Genomic DNA, 20,303 nt, shown 5'->3' with positions numbered 1-20,303 from the left:
TGTGAGGCACTGAGTCGTAGGTTTTCTTGTAGTCAATCCAGGCGGTGCACAGGTTGGTCTGTCTGGTCTTACAGTCTCGAGCGACCGCTTTATCCACCAGTAGTTGATGTTTTGCTCCCCTGGTGTCCTTACCCATTCCTTTCTGGGCCCCGTTCATGTATCGAGCCATGTGCCTACCCATCTTAGCCGCTATGATGCCCGACAGGAGCTTCCATGTTGTACAGAGGCAGGTTATCGGACAGTAGTTGGATGGGACTGCTCCCTTTTGGTGGTCCTTCAGGATCAGGACTGTCCTGCCTTCAGTTAGCCACTCTGGGTGAGTCCCATCCATTAGCAGCTGGTTCATTTGAGCTGCCAGGCGCTCATGGAGGGCAGTTAGCTTCTTTAGCCAGTAGGTGTGGATCATGTCAGGCCCCGGTGCTGTCCAGTTCTTCATGTTTGAGACCGTTTCTCGGATATCTGCCGTTGCGATGGTTACTGGTTCCTGTTCAGGGAGGTTGCTGTGGTCTGCTCTCAGGTCTGCCAGCCACTGGGCATTGGTGTTATGTGATGCCTCCCTCTCCCATATGTTTTCCCAGTATTGTTCAGTCTCCAGCCTTGGTGGGTCTGCTCTCGTGTTACTGCCCCCCCACTGAGAGTACACTTTGGATGGTTCGGTGGAGAACATCCTGTTTATTCTCCGTGCTTCTATTTCTCTGGTGTACCTCTTCAGGAGTGTGGCCAGGGCTGTGAGTCGTTGTTTGGCAGTCTCCAGGGCCTCAGGTATGGACAGCCTGCTGTATTTCTTACCCAACTCCATCCCCCTTCTCTGCAATTCTGATAGTTGGCTAACTTCTCTCCGTGTTGCCCTTATTTTTGCCTCTAACCTCCTTCTCCACGCAGGGTACTGCTCCTTGGTGGTGGAATGGATTTTGTGGCCAAGCATCTCAAGGATCACTGTTGCCGTGGTGTATATCAGCTTGTTGGTCTCGGTGATGGTCACAGTGGGGATTGTTCGTAATGCTGCATTCACATCTTCTAGTGGACTTTCAGAGAGTACTTCACTTAGTCTTGGTAACCGGCTGCGGAGGTTCCAGATGACCATCTTGTCTACAATCTTCACTCTCAGGTCAGCTGCTCTTCTGTTGAGCGTGTCAGGGCTTGTCATTGGGGCTTGATACCCAATCTTGATACCGAGGGTGGTATTGTTTCCCCTCTGACCTGGCGTCCTGGCTCCCCCTTGCCATAGCATTTGTGTTGTATTTCTTCAATCTCTAGTTGTGATAGCAGCTGCCGTTGGAACGGCGGATGTTGGAACACTGAGCTACTAGATGCTTTGGCCCTAGTGTGGATGGTGGGTTTCGGAGTTTCCATAGGTCCCACATCCTCTTCATTTAGCCCCTATCGCTGGGGTTACTCATGTAGTAGCATTCTAATATATATATAATATATATGTATAGGTCAGTAGGATCCTACCTCACCTACTGGAGGCAATGACAGTGAGTGGCGATCAGCAATAGCAACTGACATAAATGTATGTTTTTATGTTTTTTCATTTTGATGTCTAAATCTAACCGAGACATTTGTTTACGCTACCTATGTAGATTTGTAAGGTTCTTTCAAAGATTAAGATAATGCAATGTTTGGAATTTTCCAGTGATTACACATTAATGATATTTTACTCCATCATATTTATTTTCTGTTGATAAATCACTCCAAACATTACATATTCAACCTTTAAGCTGCTGCGGTTACTGTTACTGCTACAATCGAAGTTCTGAATATCATTTCCTGTCAAAATGAAGCTGTACAGCTGTATTTATTAATTTGTCTGAAGCCTTTGATTACATGGATCATACCCTGTTACAGCAAAGGTTTCTTGATGTAAATTGGTCTGACCGAACAGCAAACTGGTTTGCTAATTATCTCTAAGTTAGGACTGAGTACACAAAATCTAATGAGCTCATCTTACACTTTACAGAATACAGTCTCCATTTCATGCTGTACAGTCTCAGAGGCAGGGTACACCCTGGAGAGTTTGTCAGAAAAACACAGGACAGACACATGGCAACAAACATGGGAACTGTGGGTGCAAACTGAGGTGACATGAGAAAACTCACTCAGATATGGAGAGGACATGCAAACTGCCCACACAAAGGTTCAGGCATTCAGATATTAAACCTTCTTGTTGTAACAGTGTGAAGCACAATCAGATATGATCAAAGTAGTTTTGTCCCTTTGAACAATATTAATAACATTAAATTTTGTAAAGAGGGTATAATTCATTGATCCATTTATTCTGATAGAAGTTGATTCAGCCATGTTTACTTTGTGAGACAAAGGAGAATAGAGCTATTAAAAATTTGCCAGTATGAAATTTCCAAAAGTTTTTGTACTGTTTTTTCATTTCAATTAAAACCGTTATGTTTAAAATAATGTAATATTTTTATATGGCTTAAATAATTACATTTTGCCATCATAAGCAGTGTATAGTCATAACTTCATTCACATTCATGCAATTGTAACACTGTTATGTCAGTACAGCAGTTATTATGACGTCACCTTGTTCAATAAGGTTATGTTGTTCAGCCTATTGGTTTTACAAGGTTTCTTGATAGAGTTCAGCACTTGTTCTGTCTTTAAAGGGTATATAATAGGATTGAGCAAAGCTGGTATGGTGTGTGTTAAGGTAGAGTTTATGATCCTGGCATTAGGATGGAGGTAGGAGGTCACTGCAGCTACGTTGGTGCAACAAGAATCAGGTGAGAAGTACAAGTTTTCAATGCTTTGACTCTTTCTTTTTGTGATACAATCCTGCTCACTGAGCTCACTATGGCAATGTAAATATGTCAGTGCTATTAATAGAGGAGGTAAAGGCAAGGGCAAAGGCAAATTTATTTGTATTGCACCTTTCATACAGTCTATCAAGCAGCACATCATGATCAACTGTGTCAAATGCAGCACTGAGATCCAGTAGTACTAAAACAGAGGTTTTGGATTCATCATTATTTAAATGTAAATCATTTAAAATTTTAATAAGTGCAGTCTCGGGGCTGTGGTGTGCGCGAAATCCAGACTGAAGTGCATTAAAAAGATTGTTTTGCACCATAAATCTGTGAATTTTTTGAGAAACTACTTTTTCAATTATTTTTCCCAAAAATGGAAGATTTGATATTGGCCTGTAGTTACTTACTGCTGAACCATCTAGATTAGACTTTTTAAGAAGAGGTTTTATAACAGCAGTTTTTAAGGCCTGGGGAAACTGCCCAGACTGAAGAGAACTATTGACAATCTGCAATACATCTGGAGCTAAGCTGTTAAAAACATTTTTTATAAAAATTGTTGGTAAAATATCAAGGCATAGATTTTAATTGTAAAAGTAAACACATGACTATAGATATAACATGTAAAACGTGCCTTTAAAGAAGTATCATTACAAGCGAGATATGTTGGTCCGTGATCACAGAAAAAGCTTTGTTTGACCAAAGATCCACAGAAGGAGAGACAATCAAGTTGCCGAAATGAAAATGCTGAATTGAAATTAAGCCCAATAAAACAACCCACACTAACAGCAGCTTTAAATTTAAGTCACTCTCCTTGTCTCAGCTACATGAAGTGTTGGTGAAATCAGATAAAAGAAATCCTGCTGGTCTAAACAATTTTGAGTCTCACTTTCTAAAAGCTGCAGTAGATTTTACTGCTTTTCTTCACAGTAAAATGGTGGTGCTATTCTTCAACTATGGCCTTATTTCCTGTGCTGACTGTTGTCATGGAGTGTCATTTAGGTGTTAATGCACATGGAAGTTGCACATGGAGGCATTTCATAGCAGCCTGTCAATATCCAACTGAGATAAAGGCAAAATGCCTCAAAACCAATTTCTAAATGTTGACCACATATGTTTAAATATATTTCATATATTTTATATATGTACATCTCTAGTGTTGAAGTATTGTTAAACAACAGTGAATGATGAGAAGGTAAAAATGAATTTTTCTGAAATATGTGATATCTTAAGCAGTGCAGATTTAACAGGTTCATGTTTGATTTCATTTTGCACAACAGATAAACACATGGCCACTGCAGCAGCAAAATACAATAAATGACAAAACACCACATCATGACTGCAACTGGCTAGTAAGAAATCAATAGTAAAACATTCTAAACCTTTGTATGCTATTTTAACACTTTCCACTTTGTCAGCATAGCAGTGAATACCTTTTTGGACATAGTTATGTTACTCAGCATATTGTTACAAAGTTTTTTGATAGAGTTCAGCACTTCTTCTGTCTTTAAAGAGTATAAAATAGGATTGAGTAAAGGTGGTACGATGTGTGCTAAAGTCATGCTTATGATCCTGCCATCACGATCAACATCGGAAATCAAATAAGCTGTGGTGATGTACAAGACAGGAGAAAAGCAAATAGCCACTAGAATCAGATGAGAAGTGCAGGTTTTCAGAGCTTTTAGTCTTTCCTTTCGTGATGCAATCCTGGTCAGTGCTATGGCAATGCAAATATATGTCAATGCTATCAATACAGGAGGTAAAATGACACTTAAATAAAAGCTAACTAAAAGAAATTTTGCATCTAAAAATATGTCACCACAGGCCAGGTCCAATATTAATCCGGAATCACAGAAAAAGCTTTTTATCAACAAAGAGCCACAGAAAGAATGACGATCAAGTAGCCCAACCGTACATGCTGTTATACTCATAATAACAACCCACACTAACAGCAGCATTGCAGCAATAGCTGGTTTAGTCACAATACTATGGTACCTTAAAGGGAAGCAAATAGCTATAAATCTGTCATATGCCATAATGACAAGTGTCCATGACTGCACGTCTGTAAAGAAATAGACAAAAAACATATAACTCAAACAAGCCTCATAGACAATGTCAGTCCTGTCAAACAAAAATATTTCAAATACTTTTGGGGTGAAAGCAGTGCTCCCACACAAATCTGTCAAAGCCAGGTTGAACACAATCATGTATTTAGGAGTATGAAGAGTCTTGACCAGGTAAATCACTGACATTAGGAAGACATTCCCAACAACAGTCATGATATAGGCAAAACACAGGAAGATATAAAAATATGTAACATGAGGGATGTTGGAAAATCCACTGAAATAAAATTTTGCAGGACGAACAAATGTGACATTAGATATGGTAGCAGCTTTCACTTTTGGGACCATTATCACTTTGAGTAGATGTAAAAAGAGCAAATACAATCTATAATCAGAGATAACACAGCTGACTGATGGAAACTGTTCTAACCAAACTCACCTCAGATACTATCAAGTGTGCAGTTCCCTAAAATGAGCTGTACTATAAGAGCCTCATCATTTATACTTTTCTTTTGTCATTGAGAGACAGCAGAAAGGCAGGAAGCTGCATCACATGATTAGGAATCATATACTAATATATTCTATATGAAACTTCCTCATAGTATCTTTCATCAATATGTGGTTCAATACAATCGGCTCTGACTCAGCTTTTACGATTGTCAGTGGAATACAGAATAATTCTTTATGGCACAGTGTAAAAACTATTCAATTTAAACCATTGTCCTCTTCTGAGACACATGAATACTTAGTAGGATTTGAGATTTAGATTGAAGAAAATCTCCCCTCTATTACACATTTTCATGTCTTCTTGTTTTTGCTTTATTTTCTGACACAAAAGACTGACATTGAAGACACTGTGACAGTCAATAAGAACAAAATACATGGTGTGATTTTTCGTTCTGTAAGAAGGCAGCAACCAGCCTTTTCCTGACTTCTGAAGAAAATTCAGCTGTGTTGGAAAAAAAAAACATCACTAAGCAAAGTTACAAGGTTTTCAACATGCTGCTTAAATGATTCAGAAATAGGATAGTTTATTGACCCATGTATTGCAATATAAGTTGATTTAAACCTGTTTAATGTATGTAGTAGGTAGGAATAGTCTTTAACCAGAAAGCACTGAAGACAAAATACCTCATAATAACCACCATTATAAAACTAAATCTCTGATACTTAATATTAAAAAGTTACTTATTAATAAAAAAAATTACAAATTAGTATTATGCTATTTTAACACTCTGCTTTGCAGTGAATATAGAGGTCACCTTGGTGCAGAAAATTATGTTGATCAGCCGATGGTTTTTACAAAGTCTCTTTATTGAGCTCAGAATTTCTTCTGTGTTTATTGAGTATATAATTGGACTGAGCAAAGATTGTATTGTGATTGACACAGCTGAGTTTATGGTCCGGTCATTAGGATGGATGTTGGAGGTCAATATACTTATGTTGGTGACTAAGAGTGGTAAAAATGCAATAGCCACAAGAAGCAGGTATTAAGTCCAAGTTTTCAATGCTTTGAATCATTTCTGTCCTGATGTAAGTTTGCTAAGTGCAATGAAAATGCAAACATATTTTGCTGCTATCAAAACAGGAGGAGAAAATTAAGACATTACAATTAAGACAACATATGCCATCTTCCTGTTTAAAGATGAATCATTACAGACCAGAAGATGTTTACATTAAAAGCTTTCTATTACTGAAGCCCCACAGAGAGAGAGGTAATTAAAAGTAGCCCAATCAAGCATGTTATTATGCCTAATATAAAAAATATAAAAACAAAGATGTATGACCAAAAGATCCACAGAAGGAGAGATGATCAAGTAGCCCAACCATGCATGATACTACACTCAGCATGACAACCCACACTAACAGCAGCATTGCAGCAATAACTGGTTTAGTCACAATACTATGGTACATTAAAGGGAAGCAAATTGCTATAAATCTGTCATATGCCAAAATAACAAGTGTCCATGACTGCACACCTCCAAAAAACCAAACAAAGAACATATAACTTAAACAAGCCTCATAGACAATGTATCTGTTGTCAAACAAAAATGTGTCTAAGACTTTTGGGATGAGAGCAGTGCTCCCACACAAATCTGTCAAAGCCAGGTTGAACACAATCATGTATTTAGGAGTATGAAGAGTCTTGACCAGGAAAATCACTGAGAGAAGGAGAACATTCCCAACAACAGTCATGATATAAACAAAACGCAGGAAGATATAAAAATATGTAACATAAGGGATGTTGGAAAACCCACTGAGATAAAATTCTGCAGGATGAAGAAATGTGACATTCGATATGGTAGCAGCTGGGACCATTATAAATATTAACCTATATTAATGACACAGCTGACTGATGCGAACTGTCGTATCCAGACTCACTTCAAGAAGAAGTGAGGAAGAAGAAGGACACAAAAGACTTCCTGAATCTCTCAGTCTTGGCCTTGATTGCCACTTCCCCAGCACACAACCTCAAAGAACAATGCACTCACTATTACAAACTGATAGAACATCTTTAGTAGCTTGTTTCACACGCCAAAGGAACAGAGTCTCCTGAGGACGAACAGTCTGCTCTGTCCTTTCTTGAAGAGTGCATCTGTATTGTTTGACCAGTCCAGTTTGTTGTTAATGTGGACTCCAAGGTATTTGTAGGAGTCCACAATATCTACTTCATCTCCAAGGATGGAGACAGGGACTGGGGTCTTCCTGCTCCTCCTAAAGTCCACCACCATTTCTCTGGTTTTCTTGATATTGAGCTTTAGACAGTTGTTGTTACACCAATCAACAAAGCGTTTTATCAAGTGTCTGTATTTCTTATCGTTATCATTATTGATGCATCCAATGATTGAAGCGTCATCAGAGAACTTCTGGAGGTGACAGGTTCCTGAGTTCTAGCGGAAGTCTGAGATATGGTGCCAGTACAGTTTCTTGGGGTGCACCGGTGCTGCTCATCACCACATCAGATATACAGCAATCTAAGCGAACAAACTGTGGCCGCTCAGTGAGGTAGTCTTTGATCCACTCCACCATGTCTGCAGGAACTTCCATATCCTGGATCTTTGCCCTTAGCAGGAGGGATGAATAGTGTTGGAAGCACTTGAAAAGTCAAAGAACATGACTCTCACAGTGTTGCCCTGCCTCTCCAGATGGGAATATGCTCTGTGCATTAAGAAGATGATGGCATCTTCCACTCCGATGTTTTCCTGATATGCAAACTGCAGGGGGTCCAAAAATGCAGACACTTGAGACCTCAGGTGTTGTAGGACCAGTCTCTCAAACACTTTCATGACATGTGATGTTAGCGCTACTGGTCTGAAGTCACTAAGGATACTGGGATGAGTTATTTTTGGTAATGGGACAATACAGGAAGTTTTCCATAACTTAGGCACCTTTTTGAGCCTGAGAGAGAGGTTGTAGAGTTTCTGAAAAACCTCTGCAAGCTGTCCAGCACACACCTTAAGTACTCTGGGACTGACCTCATCTGGTTCTTTTGCTTTGTTGGCCTTTAGTTTACCTAGTTCCTTTCTCACCTGTTCTGTGGCAAAGGCTGGGCCTGTGTATTGTGTTGATGAGGGGTCAGATGGTGAGGGCAGGGGAGGAGGTATGGGAGGTGAGGTATACTTCAATGTTGTATGGCTGCTGGTAGAGGAGATGGCATCAGTGGGCAATGGGGAGGCAGCATTGGCAGAGATGTTGGGTGGAGGGATGTGAAGAGACCCCAAGGCATCAGCTAAGGTGGTGGAGGGAGGAGGGATGGTGTGTGAGGACACTGGGTCAGAGTAAGAAACAGAGGCAGTGTCAAATCTATTAAAGAACAGGTTAAGTTCATTAGTAAACTTTGAGTCTCCTTCCACAGCAGTGTGTGACTTCTTATAGCCAGTCATTATTTTCACCTCATTCTTTGATATTATTCTGTCTCAACTTGTGCTCTACTCTGTCTCTATAGTGCTGCTTTGCCTTCCTCAGCTTCCTCTTGAGTTGTTTCTGCACTGCCTGGAGTTCCTCCCTGTCTCTTGCCATGAACGCCCTCTTCTTCTTATTGAGGAGGCCTTTAACGTCCGTATTTATCCATGGCTTATTATTGGGGGAACAACGAACTTTTTTGGATGGAACAATATTGTCCTCACAGAAGTGGATGTAATCTGTGATGCAGTGAGAGATGCCTTCGATGTCCTCACCATGAGCATCCATGAAAAGGTCCCAGTTTGTAACCCTGAAGCACTCCTGCAGGGCCTCCTCAGCATCCTTTGACCAAACTTTCACATACCTCTTGGTAGCAGACTGTTGTCTTACTATGGGCTTGTATGTTGGTACTAGATATATTAAGTTGTGGTCTGATCCACCAAGTGGAGGGAGGGCTGAAGAGCTGTATGCCTCCTTCACATTGACATGAAGGAGATCAAGAATCTTATTTTCTCGTGTTGCACAGTCCACATACTGTTTGAAGTTGATCAGAGTTCCCGAAATACTGACATGGTTAAAATCCCCATTAATCAGTATAAGGGCACTGGGGTGTTTTGTCTGGAGACCAGCGACAACTGTGTGGATGCTGTCACATGCACTCTGTGCTGCAGCTGATGGAGGAATGTAAACAGTCACAACAATGGCGTGTGAAAACACACGGGGCAGGTAGTATGGCCTCAGTCCAACCACCAACAGCTCAATGTCTGGAGTGCAGATACAGTCTTTCACTGTTACATGTCCAGGGTTGCACCATTTAGAGTTAACAAAAACTGCGAGACCACCTCCTCTTTTCTTGCCGCTCTGTTTGCCTCTGTCCGCTCGCACTAGTGAGAACCCAGGCAGTTCAAGCAAGCTGTCCGGTATATTTTTATTCAGCCAGGTCTCGGTGAGGCAAAGCAAGCTACACTCTCTGTACTCTCGCTGGCTGTAAAGCTGTAAGTTCATCCACTTTGTTGCAGAGTGACCTCACATTCCCCAAAATAATTTTTGGGAGAAATGGTTTAAATCTACTTTTTTCTCGATGCTTCACTCCTGATCTGCAGCCCCTCCTGCGCCTCCTCAGGTCTTGGGGGATTTCAGGTTTTATACCAAGAAGCAGACTTGTTCCCTTGAGAGCTAGCAGTTGCTCCCTTGTATAGATGCCGTTGCCACAGAAACGTATATTTTCTGATGCAGTTTCCATGATCTCCATATGTCTCTCCACAGGAATTAGAAAAACCCAACTCATCATATAATAGGATTGAGCAAAGCTGGTATGTTGTGTGTTAAAGTAGAGTTTATGATCCTGGCATTAGGGTGGAGGTAGGAGGTCACTGCAGCTATGTTGGTGCCCAGAAATGGTAAGTAAAAAATAGCCACAAGAATCAGGTGAGAAGTACAAGTTTTCAATGCTTTCACTCTTTCTTTTGCTGATGCTATTCTGGTCAGAGCTATGGCAATGCAAACATATGTCAATGCTATTAATGTAGGAGGTAAACAAATGACAACAATAAAACCAACTACTGCTACTGTGTAATTTAAAGATGTGTCATTACAAGCCAGACGATATGTTGGTCCATGATCACAGTAAAAGCTTTGTATCACCAAAGATCCACAGAAGGAGAGACGATCAAGTAGCCCAACCATGCATGATATTAGACTCAATATAGCAACCCACACTAACAGCAGCATTGCAGCAATAGCTGGTTTAGTCACAATACTATGGTACCTTAAAGGGAAGCAAATTGCTATAAATCTGTCATATGCCATAATGACAAGTGTCCATGACTGCACACTTAGAAAGAACCCAACAAAGAACATATAACTTAAACAAGCCTCATAGACAATGTATCTGTTGTCAAACAAAAATGTGTCTAAGACTTTTGGGATGAGAGCAGTGCTCCCACACAAATCTGTCAAAGCCAGGTTGAACACAATCATGTATTTAGGAGTATGAAGAGTCTTGACCAGGAAAATCACTGAGAGAAGGAGAACATTCCCAACAACAGTCATGATATAGACAAAACACAGGAAGATATAAAAATATGTAACATGAAGGATGTTGGAAAATCCACTGAGATAAAATTTTGCAGGACGAACAAATGTGACATTAGATATGGTAGCAGCTTTCATGATTTCTTTCACTAAATGTACATATATAAAATGACACAAATACACAATATAATAAAAGATGACACACCTGGCTGATGGGAACTGCTGTAACAAGCTGTAACAAGTGTGTAGCTCCCTGAAGTGAGTTGTACTGAGAGACCTGTCATTTATATATATTGTTCCCTTTCATTATGGGACAGTAGAAATAGTTGTCACATGATCGACGTCTTACTTAGAACTTATGTATGTGTGTGCTTTTTGTTAATGTCTTAACCACTAATTTTAGTTTACTGCACTGAGACATTTAAGAATATTAAAACTGTACTCAAAAGGGCAAATGTTTACAGTTTTTACATTAAAATGTGTAATCAAATCAAATGAGTCATAGATAAATTCTTATTTTTTGTGCTTCATTGAAATGTTTATTTTGTACTTACAGAATCACTGTTAACCAAATAAGGTTAAATAACCATACGTAATGCAAATGAAACAGTTATAAAATGTGTCCGGTTAAATGACAACCTTGATTGCAACAGTGTAAGGTGTCTGGGAGATTGATTATGTTGTACTGACATGGATTTTGGGCACCCAGATCAAAAAAAAAAAAAAAAAAAAAACTCCATCAAGAATTAAATCAAGACTTCTATTTCTAACATGAGGGATGCTGGAAAATCCACTAAGATAAAATTTTCCTGGATGAACAAATGTGACATTAGATATGGCAGCAGGCGGGGCCACTGAATACCTTCTTACCTAGATTACAAAAGAAACTAAAATATAGTAAGGATGACACAGCTGACTGATGGGAACTGTCAAGCTCACCTCAGACAAGTGTGCACTTCTCTAAAGTGAACTGTACTGTGAGAGACCTGTCATTTATTGTATCCTCTGTCATTGTCACACAATAAAATAAAGGCAAATGGGTCACTTGATCACAAATATAAGATTAATATGCTTCAAAGTGTAACTGCCTCATAATTTTGTCATTAATGTGCTGATATAATGGACATTTTTCTAAAGAGTGATCAGTGATTTAAAAAGCATAAAATGAATTGACTCCAACTTCCACAGTTGGCAGAATTGGAGGTAGGTTACAGGAGTGTGCACCTTTGTAAGAAGATGGAGACTATTTGCAGGAGTATGTGGATTCAGAAAAGGGGAGAAATAAAAAAAATAAGAAAAGAATAATACAATCAATAAAACCCAATGACTCTGAGGGTTAAACAACAAGCAGAATCTGGCATTGGGGTTAGATAAGCGCTACTCAAAAATTGATGCGCAATCGAGTGTTCAAGGACTTTATGTTTTTACATAATTTTTATATATAAAAATATAATCTCCATCACAGACCACATTAATGTAATTACAAAATGAGACAAAGTTTTATAACACAGAGTTTAAATACAGTACATAGGCATCTAAACAATCTTTTACAAACAAGTAAACGTTTTGTCAGCAATTTGATGTAAGCACAAGTTAGAGGTAATGGACTATAAACACATGCATCCTGGATTGTAGCAATTATGTTGAGTTTATACAAATTAATAGTTTTAAGGTTTTATTGGTGATTGATTAAGGAGAGTATAATTTTCATTTTTAACCAGAAGATGGTAAGACAACTTGTCAGATGAGCATCTGGCGATTATAAATTCAAACACAAAGTTTTGAATTGTTACAGACTTCAGGGAAATTTTGCAGCCAACAAAAGGTGATGAAGTATTTATTGCCATTACAAACTGGCAGTGTTCCAACTTGTGCAGCTTGCTCTTCTGATAATGGTCAACCAAAGTGCTTGTGCTTTGCTAAATTTCAAAGATGTGTATTAGGTGTGGTTCACTGATTTTCTCAATCACATCAACTGGGGAGTTAATTTAACCTCCTGCTGTGGAAAAGTCACTTAACCTAAACTGTCTTTGGGTTCAAAGCAAGACAGATTTTTGTGTCTGACATGATATGAGTCCAATGTGAAAAAAAATATTTTATCATAGTAAAAAGTATATGGCAAATTACACTTATGATACTTCTCAGAACATGTTCTATTTGATATTGATATTCATTTTGTTTTATTTCAGCCTTAGATGTGATAGTGTCCTGTCTGACAATTATAATGACGCTGTCCTGATTACAGTACATTTTGGTAAAGAGGAAGATTTCTTGATTCACTTATAATTTCTGTTTCAACAGCCATGCATGTCTCAGGATGTAGCTTCTTTTTAAATTGGTACATGAAACTTTAATATGTTTTTAATATTTACAATTCCATAGTAAGATATCCTATGACAGCAATTAATGATGAAGGTGACTTCTTGGCAAATATGTCCACAACCTGCAAACAAAACTATGTCTATATTTTGATTGTAAAGACCTAAACTATTTACACATTTATAAAATTTTAACAATTGGTAAATGTCAGCAGAATAGTCAAAAAGAGGTTACCTTTTTGGACAGGATTACGTTTCTCAGCTTATTGTTTTTGCAAAGTTTCTTGATAGAGTTCAACACTTCTTCTGACTTTAAAGAGTATATAATAGGATTTAGCAAAGCTGGTATGACGTGTGTTAAAGTGGAGTTTACCATTCTGGCATTAGGATGGAGGGAGGAGGTCAGTACAGTCGCACTGGTGCCCAGGAGTGGGAAGTAAAAAATAGCCACAAGAATCAGGTGAGAAGTACAAGTTTTCAATGCTTTGACTCTTTCTTTATGTGATGCAATCCTGCTCAGTGCTATGGCAATGCAAACATATGTCAGTGCTATTAATATGAAAGGAAAAAGGAAAACTATTGTAACATAAAGAAACACAATATTGCGATTTATAGACTTGTCATTACAAGGCAGTTGATATAGTGCTCCATGATCACAGAAAAAGCTTTGTATCACCAAAGATCCACAGAAGGAGAGACGATCAAGTAGCCCAACCATGCATGATATTAGACTCAATAAAACAGCCCATGCAAATAACAGCATTGCAGCAATAGCTGGTTTAGTCACAATACTATGGTACCTTAAAGGGAAGCAAATTGCTATAAATCTGTCATATGCCATAGTGACAAGTGTCCATGACTGTACACTTCCAAAAAACATAACAAAGAATACTTGACACAAACAAGCCTCATAGACAATGTATCTGTTGTCAAACAAAAATGTGTCTAAGACTTTTGGGATGAGAGCAGTGCTCCCACACAAATCTGTCAAAGCCAGGTTGAACACAATCATGTATTTAGGAGTATGAAGAGTCTTGACCAGGTAAATCACTGACATTAGGAAGACATTCCCAACAACAGTCATGATATAGACAAAACACAGGAAGATATAAATATACTCAACACGTGGGACATTGTAAAATCCACTGAGATAAAATTTTTCAGGCTTCATAAATGTGACATTAGATATGGTAGAAGCTGTGGACATTATGAATTTCTTTTTATCTCAATATAAAATGATAAAATAACACAAGGAGGACACAGCTGACTCACTTCAGACTGTAACAGTTGTGCACTTCCCTAAAGTAAGCTGTGCTGTGAGAGCTGCTATTTATATTGTATTTTCTGTCATTGTGAGCCAGTAAAAATGGAGGTAGCTGTGTCACATGATCACCAATTTGATAGTGATGTGTTTCATTGTAAATGTCTCATAAGTGATGTTGCAATGTGCTGAAACACTTGAACTGATTCAGTTAACTACTGATATATTTTTAATTTACATGTAGGAAAGGAAAAAAAAGTAGAAAAAATATCCCTAAGTGTAATAACTTAATATTGTGATACATAAATACATCCTAAATTCCACAGTTTTTATAAAAATCCATCCATTATCTGCCACTTATTCTTGCTATCCAGAGTCATGGGGGGCTGGTGCACAGGCTGGTGTTTTTGGAAAGTTTCTTCATATAGTTAATATTTTTCTGTCTTTAAAGAGTATATAATAGGATTTAGTAAAGCTGGTATAGTGTGTGTCAAAGTAGATTGTATGATCGTTTCATTAGGATAAGAGGTCAATCCAGCTGTATTTGTGCCCAAGAGTCATAAGTAAAAAATAGCCAAGTTTTCAATGCTTTGAGTCTTTCCTCTCTTAATGTAATCCCATCAGTTTATGGCAATATGATTATTAATATGAGACGACTAGTTATGACTATAGTTAATAAGGTAACATATGTCATAACGCTATTTCAAGATGTATCATTATAAGCAAGACAAGGAAGGGCATCCGACGTAAAATTTAAGCCAAATCAAACATGCAAATCACAAATATGTCTTCCATACCGGATTGGTCGCGGCCCGGGTTAACAACGACTGCCACTGGTGCTGCTGACTTACAGGGTGCCAGTGGAAATTGGACTAAGAAGGAGAGGAGGAAGGCGTGTTCGTGGGCAAAGAGAGAAGAGAAAGGGCAGGAGTGTAGGACTTAGAGTAGGGACTTTGAATGTAGGGACTTTGTCAGGGAAAACTAGAGAGTTGGCTGATATGATGGAGAGAAGAAAGGTGGATATCTTGTGTGTTCAGGAGACCAGGTGGAAAGGTAGCAAGGCCTAGAGATTAGGAGCAGGGTTCAAGCTGTTTATCATGGTGTGGATGGAAAGAGGAATGGAGTAGGAGTTATCCTGAAGGAGGATTTTGCTAGGAATGTTCTGGAGGTGAAGAGTGTGTCAGATAGGGTGATGAGTCTGAATCTGGAAGTTGAAGGTGTGATGTTGAATGTTGTCACTGGTTATGCCCCACAGATAGGGTGTGAGTTAGAAGAGGAGAAGAAATTCTGCAGGGGAGATGGATGAGGTGATTCAGGGTATCCCTAGTGGTGAGAGAGTGGTGATTGGGGCAGTCTTCAATGGACATGTTGCTGAGGGAAACAGAGGTGATGAGGAAGTGATGGGTAAGTTTGGTATGCAGGACAGGAATGCAGAAGGACAGATGGTGGTAGACTTCGCAAAAAGGATGGAAATGGCTGTAGTGAACACATTTTTCCAGAAAAGGGAGAAGCATAGGGTGACATATGAGAGTGGAGGCAGGAGCACACAAGTTGATTACATCTTGTGCAGACATTTCAACCTGAAAGAGATCAGTGACTGCAAAGTAGTGACTGGGGAGAGTGTAGCCAAACAGCATAGGATGGTGGTGTGTAGGATGACTCTGGTGGTGAGGAAGATGAAGAGGACAAGGGCAGAGCAGAGGACCAAGTGGTGGAAGTTGAAAAAGGAAGAGTGTTGTGTGGCTTTCAGGGAGGAATTGAAACAGGCTCTGTGAAGTCAAGATAACTGGAAGTAGAAGTGAAAGTGACTTTTGTGGCCAAGTATGGTGACCGATACTCGGAATTTGTGCTCTGCCTTTAACTCACCCAAAGTGCACACACGCGGAGCAGTGGACAACCATTGCTGCGGCGCCCAGGGTTGAGGCAGTTGAGGTACTGGGACTTGGGACTGCACCAAGCATCAGCTTTGAGCCCCTTCTTTTTTGCTGTGGTGATGGACCCTTTGCCTTGATCAAGGGTCTCACCTCAGTTGTGGTGTTGAAGGTGGACAATTCCTGCCAGATCTGAGACTAGTTGTTGATCAGCCTATTGTTTTTGCAAAGTTTGTTCATAGAGTTAAACACTTCTTCTGTCTTTAGAGAGTGTATATTAAGATTTAGCAACATGGTATGATCTGTGTTAAAGTAGAGTTTATGATCTTGGCATTAAGATAAATGTTGGAGGTTAGTGCAGCTACTGTATGTTGCTGCCCAAGAGAGGTAGGGGAAAATAGCCACAAGAGAAGCCACATCTTGGAACAGTTTGTAGATATAAATTTTAAAAACTAGGAGAAATACGTTACTAAAGTATAAAGTATATAGCAAAATACACTAATGGTACTTCTCTGATCATATTCATTTTGACCATCCACATGTGCTCTCACTGATTTTTATTTTGTTTTACTTATGTGTTAGTTATTGTGTTATTGTCCTGTCTGAAAATTATAAAGATGCTCTTCTGGTAAGCTCTTTCTTGAAAAAAGATTGTTAACAAGAAGTTCCCATTTATACTATTAACATTTATACATTAACATAGTACAGTACTGTTTGTTAAAAACGATGATCCATTTTGATTTATGTTTAAACAGCCATGCTTAATGTCACGGGATGTATTTTCTTTTTAAACTGGTACATGATATTTTAATTATATCTTCAATATTTACATATCTATGTTAAGTAGGGGCATTATAGTGGTTAAATGGTTAGCACTGTTGCCTCACTGCAAGAAGGGCCTGGGTTTTCAATCCACCAGGGACTTTTCTGTGTGGAGTTTACATGTTCTCCGTGTTTACTCCAGGTACTCCAGTTTCCTCCCATAGTCTAAAAACATGTATGTCAGGTCGATTGGTGACTCTAAATTGCCCATAGAATGAATGTGAGTGTGTGTGGTTGTTTGTCTCTATGTGGCCATGTGAAGGACTGGTGACCTGTCCAGGGTGTGCCCCTGCCTTTCACCCAGAGAGAGCTGAGACAGGCTCCAGAAGATCCCTGTGCCCATGGTTAGGAATAAGAAGGTATAGACAATAGATGTTAAAGTATTATAGAACAATTAATGATGATGGTGTCTTTTTGGCAACTATGTCCAAGATTTGAAAACACATGGAAACACTACTATGCTTATATTTTCATTGTAAACATATTTATAAAATGTTACCACTTTGTAAATGTCAGCAGAACAGTCATAAAGAAGTAATCTTTTTGGAAAAGATTACGTTTCTCAGCTTATTGTTTTTGCAAAGTTTCTTGATAGAGCTCAGCACTTCCTCTGACTTTAAAGAGTATATAATAGGATTTAGTAAAGCTGGTATGATGTTTGTCAAAGTAGAGTTTATCATTCTGGCATTAGGATTGAGGTTGGAGGTCAGTGCAGCTATGTTGGTGCCCAGAAATGGTAGGAAAAAAATAGCCACAAGAATCAGGTGAGAAGTACAAGTTTTCAATGCTTTGACTCTTTCCTCTCTTGATGCAATCCTGCTCAGTGCTATGGCAATGCAAACATATGTTGCTGCTATCAATATGAGAGGAAAAGAGAAGACTGTTATGACAAAAACAAATACAATTGCACGATTTAAAGACTTATCGTTACAGGCCAGCTGATATGTTGGTCCATGATCACAGTAAAAGCTTTGTATCACCAAAGATCCACAGAAGGAGAGACGATCAAGTAGCCCAACCAGGCATGATATTAGACTCAATAAAACAGCCCATGCAAATAACAGCATTGCAGCAATAGCTGGTTTAGTCACAATACTATGGTACCTTAAAGGGAAGCAAATTGCTATAAATCTGTCATATGCCATAGTGACAAGTGTCCATGACTGTACACTTCCAAAAAACATAACAAAGAATACTTGACACAAACAAGCCTCATAGACAATGTATCTGTTGTCAGACAAAAATGTGTCTAAGACTTTTGGGATGAGAGCAGTGCTCCCACACAAATCTGTCAAAGCCAGGTTGAACACAATCATGTATTTAGGAGTATGAAGAGTCTTGACCAGGTAAATCACTGACATTAGGAAGACATTCCCAACAACAGTCATGATATAGACAAAACACAGGAAGATATAAATATACTCAGCACGTTGGACATTGTAAAATCCACTGAGATAAAATTCTGCAGGTCTCACAAATGTGACATTAGATATGGTAGAAGCCGGGGCCATTATGAATATCTTCTTATCTGGCTGTAAAATAAGACAATATACTGTATATTAAATGATGACACAGCTGACGGATGGGAACTGTTGTAACCACACTCACCTCAGACAGTAACGTGTGCATGTCTGTTACCTAAAGTGAGCTGTACGGTGGGAGCTCTGTCATTTATATTTTATTGTCTGTCATTGTGTGCCAGTAGAAATTGAGTTGGCTGGGTCACATGATCACAAATGGAATACACATGTATTCCATTCATAGTTTATGCTGCCAACGTGCTGAAACACTGTCACCAAGCATTGTCACCAGTATACTGACATCTGTTTTAGTGATCCGTGGTAACAGAAGATAAATGACATCAAAGGTCACAAGTTATCAAACATGACTAACATGACTGATTTTTAAAAGGCTGGAAACTAATTCTGCCTATATTCTATAGTTTTTTTTAAAAACCAACTATTGTGTACTGGTGTAAACACAGTGTAACCAGATGCAAGGAATACATTACATTACTTGGAGTAATGCATTATGAACAGCAGGAGTTACTGCTGCTTTAGACCTGCTTCCTGATTTTGTTCTGAGGCGTAAATTATAAAATACCACATAACTACAGTTTAACCCTTTGGAGTCTTGTACTGTTTTGGTCATTCTGAATACTTGAGATAAGATTATATAAACTTCACAGATCCCCAAAAGAAAATTCTGTATATGTTGTTTATCCTCATATACTGTATCAAGCTACAAAGTGTTTACTATGTCAGTGTATGTCACATTTTTCTGCATACTGCCAATATGACCTCACACACACACACACACACACATATATTCTACTGGAGTATACTGGAGTCACAACAGCTCGGACGTCCCAGTAACAAGCCCCCACATTCTGAACACAAGAGCAGCTGACCTGAGAGTGAAGATCGTGAGTAAGATGGACACCTGCAACCTCCGTAGCCAGTTACCAAGACTAAATGATGTACCCTCTGAAAGTCTACTAGAAGATGTGAATGCAGCATTACGAACAATCCCTACTGTGACCAACAAGCTGACATACACCACGGCAACAGTGATCCTTGAGATGCTTGGCCACAAAATACACACCACCACCAAGGAGCAGTATCCTGCATGGAGAAGGAGGTTAGAGGCAAAAATAAGGGCAACACGGAGAGTAGTTAGCCAACTATCAGAACTGCAGAGAAGTGGGATGAAGTTGGGTAAGAAGTACAGCAAGCTGTCCATACCAGAGGCCCTGGAGACTGCCAAACAACTCACAGCCCTGGCCACATGCCTGAAGAGGTACACCAGAGAAATAGAATCAAGGAGAATAAACAGGATGTTCTCCACTGAACCGTGAACAGGAACCAGTAACCATCACAACGGCAGATATCCGAGAAAGGGTCTCAAACACGAAGAACTGGACAGCACCTGGACCTGACATGATCCACACCTACTGGCTAAAGAAGCTAACTGCACTCCATGAGTGCCTGGCAACTCACATGAACCAGCTGCTAATGGATGGGACTCACCCAGAGTGGCTAACTGAAGGTAGGACAGTTCTGATCCTGAAGGACCCCCAAAAGGGAGCAGTCCCATCCAACTACTGCCTGATAACCTGCCTCTGCACATCATGGAAGTTCCTGTCAGGCATCATAGTGGCTAAGATAAGTAAACAGATGGCTCAGTACATGAACAGGGCCCAGAGAGGAATGGGTAAGGACACCAGCGGAGCAAAACATCAACCACTGGTAGATAAAGCAGTCACTTGA

At 39.3% G+C, this 20,303-nt stretch overlaps 3 protein-coding genes across 3 annotated transcripts; all 3 read right to left on the bottom strand.

The window, feature by feature from the left end:
* Window positions 1-10,015: 10,015 nt before the first annotated feature.
* On the bottom strand, window positions 10,016-10,807 carry LOC113143406 (olfactory receptor 1-like; the record flags this gene model as incomplete). Its single annotated transcript, XM_026329004.1, has 1 exon — window positions 10,016-10,807. A coding segment is annotated over one exon (792 nt), but the record flags the coding sequence as incomplete, so codon positions are not given.
* Window positions 10,808-13,300: 2,493 nt separating this feature from the next.
* Window positions 13,301-14,287, bottom strand: LOC113142562 (olfactory receptor 1-like). The gene has a single exon (XM_026327600.1). It carries the CDS (start codon window positions 14,285-14,287, stop codon window positions 13,301-13,303), a length of 987 nt encoding a protein of 328 aa, XP_026183385.1.
* A 3,271-nt stretch (window positions 14,288-17,558) lies between these two features.
* Window positions 17,559-18,545, bottom strand: LOC113142561 (olfactory receptor 5K4-like). The gene has a single exon (XM_026327599.1). It carries the CDS (start codon window positions 18,543-18,545, stop codon window positions 17,559-17,561), a length of 987 nt encoding a protein of 328 aa, XP_026183384.1.
* Window positions 18,546-20,303: the final 1,758 nt, after the last annotated feature.

This window comes from Mastacembelus armatus, chromosome 14, assembly GCF_900324485.2.
Source record: "Mastacembelus armatus chromosome 14, fMasArm1.2, whole genome shotgun sequence".
NCBI lineage: Eukaryota > Metazoa > Chordata > Actinopteri > Synbranchiformes > Mastacembelidae > Mastacembelus > Mastacembelus armatus.
The sequence above is the reverse complement of the archived record's forward strand: the minus strand, read 5'-3'. Positions and strand labels throughout refer to the sequence as shown.

What these genes read in the sequence shown, in the direction of transcription:
- LOC113142562 (XM_026327600.1), bottom strand. Translation starts at nt 14,287, where the DNA reads ATGTCCACAGCTTCTACCATATCTAATGTCACATTTATGAAGCCTGAA.
- LOC113142561 (XM_026327599.1), bottom strand. Translation starts at nt 18,545, where the DNA reads ATGGCCCCGGCTTCTACCATATCTAATGTCACATTTGTGAGACCTGCA.